Raw genomic sequence first — 8,696 nt, 5'->3', positions numbered from 1 at the left:
CTGGCAGGGTGGGGAGCAAAAAGAGCATTGGCTCTGTGCAAGCTGTGCTCAGCAGTAATGAAAACATCCCTTTGTTACCAACACTGCTTCCAGCACAAACCCAAAGCACAGCCCCACACCAGCTACTGTGACAAAAATTAACTCTGTCCCAACCAAAACCAGTGTAAAGTGGAATCCCATGCTTCTTTATAAAGAAAATCCTTGGTTTTGTGGGGTAAGGTCAGAATCTTTACCTCATTTGACTTTCACAGCCATATAATAATTTCAAGTATTTAAACTCCTTCTGTAATCAAATGCAGCCAGAACATTCCATATTACAAATATGAACATAAAGGTGACTAAAGCTAAAAAAGAAAACAGAATAAAATTTGCTATAAGTGTTTCCATTTGGTAAACAAGTTTCTTTTACTTTTATTTGACAAATCACCGCATTGGTAATACTCACAAACGCAAGTCTGGAATACAATTCTCATATATGTCCTCTGCTGCTAAGAATTTGATTAACTGGCATCCCATTTATTCAATTAATACATCAATGGTTTGGCATTTTTAAAAGTTAATCCTTTTTGTCCATTAGTAATTATTGTTTTATCCATATATTGCAATATGGATTGCAAAATGGTTGGCTTCATTAATTTAATAAAGGACAGATAAGTATTTGTTTTCTAAATACTATCTAGTTTGGTTGACAAAACATGTGATTGACCACTATTTTGAATAGTCTCATGGATGACTTCATAAGCAGGGTAAGAATGGTCAGTTTGAATACCTGGGTTATTTTGAATTTGTCAACGCTTTTATCATGTTTTTATAATTTAATACAGTGGCAGCATAATGGAAAGAAAAGGAAAATGAAATAAGAGCATTCACTGGACAGTAGCTCAGCAAACAGAAAGTTTTATTCCCAACTCTAAGACTGAGATGCTGTATGCTCTTGGGTTGGCATTCTCCTATTTCTTCTTATTTTATCTGTTTGGACTAGAGCTTCTCCTGGGTGGGAACTGGAAGTGCTAATTAGAGTAGGTAGCAAAATGGGGTCCTGATCTCTGTTGTGGCCTCTAGGTGTTGCTATAATACAAATAATTAATCAAAAGACATGTTTCAGATTCCTCAGAGGGTGTTGCCAATTTTTCCCAGAACCACGCTTAATTTTATACAATTAAACCCCTTTCTCTCCCTCCTCCCTACAGCATAACTGAAAGTTTAGCTTTGTTTATTGGGCAAATGAACATGAATGAGAAAAGTAAAAGTAGGAAAGCTGTAGAAAGAGACTTGACTCACCTCTAGTCAAAGTTCCTCATTTTTGGTTGCCTTTGTGATAGTCTCTTGTCCAAGGGTGGTTGCTACTAGAGGAACCTGCTACTATATTCCTGACTCAGCCCAACCTTCCACTGCCAAAATCAACCATTGTGCATCACATCCCTTAGCAAGGCCTCTGGTGCTGATGTGGTTTAGGGGTATAAGCACACAAGGCACACATAAAGACACAAGTGCAGGTTAGATCAGGACATAGACCTGTTCTCATGTCTAAGGACATGAGGCCTTAAAATAGTTACAAACTGAGATACTTGTAAGTTTTGCAAGGATAAACCTTGTAGGGTGAAAGTTCAGACCCTGGTGTGGCTTAATCTCAAGATCTGCATATTTTGCTCAAGAGGGAGCTAATATGCAAAACTCATTGTTATTATTATTAACAATCTTAAGATTCATAGTTTAAATTTTAAAAATATGGCATAGAAAAAAACCCCACAGAAAATAATTAGGAAGAGTTAGCTCAACCTTTTGTTTTGTCACATTTCCAAGGAAGGGGCTGCCAATCCTGCAGCCCAGCACAGCACATCATTTGATGTAACCTCCAGCCGAGCAACTCCTGCAGAACAGCCCTCGTGGAGGTGTGCCGGAGCCATCGGTACTCACGGCAATGCCCGTAATAGTGGCAGATGCCTCTCAAGACTGCATTTGTTGGAAATGCATTTGTAGCCAAACAGTTTTGCCTGGCAGGGGATAAGCGATCCCTCCTGCAAAGCAATGGCACAGTAAGGAAAGGAGCTGGATACACATTTGAAGAAAATTATGCAGGTGCCTGCTGGAGCAATGCCTTAGCAGGATTTACTGATGCAAAGGGTCTGAATATGGGATGGGAGCTCTGCCCTCTTTCTGGCCAGACATAGGTGCTATGAGCCCTGTAGCCATCTACTCCTGTCTCTGCAGCCTCATCAGCTCTGGATTAACAGCTATAGTCCCTTTTTGTCGTGGAAGAGAAATACAGTGAGGGGTGAATAGTCTTTCTGTGCCGGTCTATATGTGGTTCAACCTCTGGGAAAACCATGGTCCAGCTCTCAATATCTAATTGAGATTGCATAACCAGATACTCCAGGCATGTATTTATATAAAAGCTATTTTAATCAAAAGACTAGCCATTAAATTGCCAGTGTTCTTAAGCATGCTTCACCAATTTTTCCACTTTTAAGACTCAAGTAGACAATTTTTTAAATGTTTTATAAATGATAAAAAATTCACATCAGATTTTAACAGAATTAAGCATACTTATTCAACACACATGGGGCCTCTGAAAAAAATGTTATTCAATTTAATAATTTTAATTTACATTGTATATGTACATGAGCATTTCTTTCAACCCACAGGTTAACACCACAAAAAAAAAAAAAGAAAAAAAGAAAGAAAGAAAGTACTGTGGTTAGCTGAGTGAAGAAACTCTTGAGACACTGTTGTCTGAAATAAAAGCAAGGCACTCTCCCTTAACACCTGATATATTCCTGAATTCTGCCTAGACAAAGGCATGTTCACACTGAGAGAGCTCTAAGAATAGTAGTAGATTTATTCTGCATTAACTCTTTCTTTACCACTGTGACAGGTCACCGGTTGTACTCTAGGATGAATCAGTGTATTGAAGTTGACATGAAGGACAATTCCACAGATGATGGGATTTGGGAGAGTATCACAGCTAAGACTATCTATGGAAGACTGGAGGACACAGACTACGTGAAATCTCAAACGGGGCTCTCAACCTGCTTCCTCCCACTCACATTCCACTTAATAAATAAACCTTGCTCAACAAAAAAGCAATTTTACTGTACTATGCTGATTTGCTTCAAAATCCTTGATACGGGCACGCTCGCAAAAAAGCTCCTGCAAGCCCTTGTCTGGCTGGTGCTCAGCACCTGGCAGGATTTGTCCTTAGATAAAAGTAATTTCTCAAGGGACCTTGTGTCTTACACAAGGAGACAACAGCAAACATTCTTTTTTTTGGATTTTATGTCTGTATGTTTTTGTATGCGCACATGTGTGTGTATATATATATATATGTATATATATATATTTAGTATATACAAAAGCAAATTCAGTCAAAATATATTTGTCTTGCTGGTCAGGCTTGTCACAGCAACCTACAAGAAACATTAGCTTCTCTGATATTTAATTATGCTATTATGTTTGCACATAAGCTTAAAAGTCAATACAAAAAGCAATACTTCTCCAAATATTATCTGCAGGTAAACCAGAAATATTAACTATAGTGATTAGAAGTCTGTTTCCCTATTGACACTACTATAAATCTTGATATAAGAATAATTTTTTCATAAAAGCACATCCAAACATAGTAAGTGATAAAATACCAGATTACTTTTTGAAAACCATACAGTGACTTGATATCTGGGTTATCCTTTGCAGCAATTAGGCAATTCATTTGGCATCTGTTTGATTGTATAATTTAATTTCCATATAAACAGCATAGTTTAAAAAAAGACAAAAGCTAGAATGTTTAAAGCTAACAAAAGATACAGTGACATCAGGTTGACATTCAAAAATTTCTTTAGCAAAATGACCAACAAAATTTTGACTTAATACAGTGCATATAAAGTTTTTTAGAACTGAACTTTTTAAATATTATTTGAATTTACCAAAACATGAGCAAGATTTTAATATCAAAGTGCTAAACAGTACTGCCTTAGAAGTCACTGCAAATAAACTGTAAAATAACTCTGCTTGTGATTTTGACAGATATTTTATATACAAATGGTTAATAAAAAGACACGCGCACACACACGCACACAAATATAGGTATATACATATATATACATACACATTATATATATGTATATAGTTTTCCAACTGGTGTATCTGAGTCAGTGTGAACACCCCATTTAGTTATCATGTGTAACAGGGTTCCCATGAGCTGGCAGTCATTGCAATAAATACAGGCAAAGCCATTACAATATACCATGCATACAAACATTTATACAAATAAAGACACTATGCAACAAATTATCTCATATTAATATGGCATCAACAGTATAAACATACAAAAAGGAGTACGAACACGGAATGTTTAAACGCAGCCCACTATATCCTTCCTAGCACTTACATTCATACTATTTTACAAGACTTGCTTGTTCTTGAAAACCATCTTCTGTCTGTTTACTAACAAGTCGCTTGTGTTAGAAGTCTAGAACTGAACTATCCCTGATACTGACCCTGTATGCTCCAATCACTACTTACTTGGGTTTCCTTAGCTAAGGAACAACTGAGCCACAATTGCTCCTGTGTCTTCCACATACATTTGTCAATAAGTCACGCTACATGGAATCAAGTTTGGAAAACTCTGTCAGGTAAGTTAGTGCATGTAATTTTCTCCCTTGATTTCTTCTGTTTGTTTTCCTGATAAAATAAATTAGTTAATAAACGAGACTTAGTAAGACAGCACTTTAAAAAATTGCACTTGAACATGGGAGCTAACAGCCATTGTCATTTTGCTATATTTGATTTGTATGAAATGTTTAATTGAATGTACTTTGCTAAAAAAGTGGATTTTTGTTTAGATTGTGCTGATGTATGTGCCCTTGATGCAGGAAGTATGCTAAAGGTATCCTCACAAAACACATACTACCCTGGCAAACAACAATTTGCTGTTCTTTCAAACACAGCTTCTACAATTTTACTCCTCATAGACCATGAGGTGTTAAACAACAGATTTAAAACAGTCATGTTAACCTTTTACTGCTGCTGGGATAGCATTGTCCAAAAGTGCCATATTAGCCATTTAAAAAACCCAAATCACACGAAAAAAAACAAAGAACACAACCCCAAACCAGTAAGCCAGTAAGTTTCAGGCCTCAGGTTGTAAGGACAAAGCGCCGTAAAAGACCTCATGTTAGACTCGGAGCGGCTTTTCTGTTAAGTGAGGGCAGAAATGTTAGCTGTAAGTCACGATCCGTTTGCCTGCTCTGGCGGGCGTTTGCCTCTCAGTAGGGTGGTTTGACTCAGAAGGGTAAGGTGTCCAGAAACAGCCTGTCGATGATGGAAGGGGCTGGCACCAAATCTTCCAGTTTCAGGTAAAAGATGCGCTGCAGTCCCAGTGTGCAGAGAGAACGCAAGTCAGCCAGAACACCCAGTACCTTCGGCTCTGCAGACTCGAGTGGTTGTCCTTTGTTTTGGCAACTGAAAGTTAAGTGATCTTTCAAACTGCTTGTGATCTTGTTGCATAGCTCTTCCACTTTCTTTGGTTCTTTTAATCCATGTCGTTCTGCAAAGCCAGAGGAAAAAACCACATCAGCATCCCTATCATAAATGGAGAGAATGTGTTTTCTTGGGCGTAACCCAGGTGCATACTCTGGAACTCAGAGCAAAAAGTGCTCTGAGAATGTAGATTTCTCAGAACAACTGGGGTTACATGGAGTCAGTTAACCTTTTTGCCACACAAAATAAGAGAGGGCAAGTGCCCTTTTCTCTTTATCTACTAAAACAGGCAACAGAGATGCTCAGTTATGATTGAAATTCTGGTACAAGGAATCCAAGCATCCTGCGTATCTGACATAATTTTCATTATATGAGGCAGAATTAATTGGGTGATTTTGCAGCAAAACCATCACAGGAGGTGTTTTGGAGATTTCCGTGCTTCCCCACCAGTTGTGAATGCTCAATAACTATGGCAACCATTATTTATTCAGTGAATTCAAGTGGCGATCAATATCCTTAGCTAGCTCCATCAGTGCCCAGCCTAGAATTCCACCAGGAATTTGCAGACACTCTTATAAGAAACTAAAGGCACCTTACTACCCTTTGTTATTTTGATCAGCTGCTGCTTTTTAGTTTATTCATCTTTAAAAGCTCTAAGATAAAAGAAGCCTGGAAGTTAACTATTTTGCTTTGAGTGAGCAATGCCTGAGCAGCTGCTATGTTATCCATCACAAAAACCTCAGCACTCCTAAAAGGAAGGAGAGCTGGGGTTTATTCCCCCTCAAATCTCTTTTTAAAATACTATAATGATGCTAAAAGCATTCATAGTTCTTTAAGCATAAGTAGAATGAATCAGATTTGTGATTCGTTAAAAGCAGACTTTAGTGGATGAACTATAGTAACAGAACAAAAAAAAATCAGAAAAAAATCTCAAATTTGTGGTGTATTCATTTGCCTCTGACTGAAATACACAAGTAAGTAAGAAATGACTTCACAGAAAAGTCATAATCATTTACACATGAAATAGAATTTTGCCAGATATGGCAATCAAAGAAAATGCAGGTTATATTAAGTCAATTAGATATATAAAACAATGACAGCAGTGGATAAGGAGAAATGTGGCAGTTCTTGTGTTTGATGCTTTTGAAGTCATCTCCTTCTCTGGACCTCTCTCCCATCCCAGGCAGCCAGCAGTCACATGTGCCCATTGTCCCCAAGTCTTGTTCCTCCATGCCAGGAAGAGCAAGCAATAGGCATGTCCTCTGTTTGTCCCCTAATGAACAGTGAAAAGAGTACAGTTCTCTTTACTTCCAGAAGCAGGAGTAATGCCTGCACCAGGCACAGTGGTGCCTTGCCCAGTCCTGTGTATATAAACTCCTTGCTCACCACCTGTTTTGGCTTAGATACTCTTTACAAACCAATAAAACAGGCAGGATTCAATGAGGGCAGTCAGAAAATGCAAAGGCCTGGTTTTCCACTGATATTCACCCATTTTACACTTTTTTTTCAACTGTATTTACTTAAGTAGAGTTAGCTCCTGAATATACTGGTTTGGGATCAGAATCAGAGATGTGCAGACATGGACATCTCTGTCCAGAAGCTACCGTGCTCATTCACTTAAGTACCGTCAATCTGCCCTGTTGTTTCAAAGCAACACTTATCCAGCCAGTGACATCTGCTTCAGACATCGTTTCCACCTTGCAGGAATTAAAAACCCTAGATATTCTAAGTGCCTTGTTTACATTAAAACATGAGAAGTCAATGAATATTTAAAGCCTTTCCAGTAAATGGTGTATAGTGTAATTATGTAAGCCTTAACTATACAGGTCACTGAGAGTAAATACTTAGGCAGATTCTGCCATTAAAAATCTTGGCATATAAATATTTTATACAGGTTGGAAAAGCTGTAGGGCCTTTTTTTTTTTTTTTTTTTTTTTTTTTTTTTTTTTTTTTTTTACCACTAGCCTACTGAGAGAATCTGCAGGGCATTAAATTAATCTTGCAATCTTTGAAGAGTGCCCATCTTTTAATCTGTTTTTTTTCCTAGCTATGTAAGTGAAGATATTTTTATAGAAGTAGGGAGCTGGAATACTAGAATGGATCCAAAACCTGACTACAAATTAGCAGAGCACATTTCAAACCACTGCTTCAGTAGGTGGATACCTTGCTGCAGAGTATGGAAAAAATATCTCTGTCTCTGGAGCATGCAGCAACTTTGTTAGCATTTCCAGCCAGAACTAAACAGCTTGCCTCCCACTGACAAGTTCAGAGGGTTTCATGAAAAAATCATGTATTTCGTGAATAGCCATGAAATGTACAAGGCAAAACACTATGTCTGCAAAGATTATCATATTAGTAGCCTTACTTTACATAACAAAATCATGGAAATTCAGTATTAAGAGATACTCTGTCCTTAAAGTCTGGGGCTACAATATTAAAACAGTCCCTGATAAACCATGTTGTCATCCCCTGAGTGAATTGCCTTACAATGGCCTTCTCTACTTGTACATCTCCAAAAGGGTTAATTCCTCATGCCTGGAGCTGCCTCTAGGGGTTTTAGTGTTAAACTCCTAAGGCATCCATAAAGTCAAAAGCCAGAAGGTCAAAGCCATCTGTGTGGAAGCCCTTCTGCTAGGGAAGGACACTGCTTGCACCGGCACTGCCACTGCAGTCTCTGGTGGTAGAACACATCTACTTTCTGAAGAATACATCATCTAAGAATAGGCTCCTCTCCTTGGTAGACTTGAGGCATCTATGGCCTAATTAACTCAAAGATTTAGACTGAACAGGGTTCAAATAACAGGAAACACATTTTCTTGCCTTTTTCACACGCCCTGTTCTGTTTGCACAAAGAAAGTGCACAGTCTTTCTTATACAACCTAAACTGTGCTAAGGGTGTACAGTGGCACTGAAGCCGAGGGCCTCTAATCATTCTCTATCTTCCACAGGATGGTCTTATCCACATGGGAATGATAAGGCCAAGATTTTTCCCAAGAAGTACAGCTGGTCAAAATAGATAGGTTTTCTTTAACTGATTGAGGAGATGTGTAAATATCATGGTAGTCAGACTTTCTTATAATGACAAAGGCACATGTAAAGTGAATACAGGATTTCTCAGCTTGTAACAAACCAAGATTGTGTTTTAGGATATCATTGATTTTTGTGAGAAAAATGGTGATTTATGGCAAAAATACTGTCAAAATGAGTCATCAAAAGTCTTA

General features: G+C 38.0%; 1 protein-coding gene across 2 annotated transcripts in view; it reads right to left on the bottom strand.

Moving 5' to 3' along the window:
- Nucleotides 1–386: 386 nt before the first annotated feature.
- The window catches only part of NR4A3 (nuclear receptor subfamily 4 group A member 3), a 31,356-nt gene continuing 23,046 nt past the window's right edge, over nucleotides 387–8,696 (bottom strand). The window contains exon 8 of one of the 2 annotated variants that reach the window (XM_068194410.1): nucleotides 387–5,542. In XM_068194410.1, the coding sequence (XP_068050511.1) occupies nucleotides 5,280–5,542 (263 nt within the window). In that variant the 3' untranslated portion in view covers nucleotides 387–5,279. Of the gene's footprint in view, nucleotides 6,749–8,696 lie in introns of both variants that reach the window. The other variant, XM_068194402.1, reaches the window with a different exon arrangement.

The sequence above is a fragment of the Anomalospiza imberbis genome, chromosome 1 (genome assembly GCF_031753505.1).
Source record: "Anomalospiza imberbis isolate Cuckoo-Finch-1a 21T00152 chromosome 1, ASM3175350v1, whole genome shotgun sequence".
Lineage (NCBI taxonomy): Eukaryota > Metazoa > Chordata > Aves > Passeriformes > Viduidae > Anomalospiza > Anomalospiza imberbis.
Note: the sequence above shows the minus strand (reverse complement) of the source record. Positions and strands in the feature narration are given on the sequence as shown.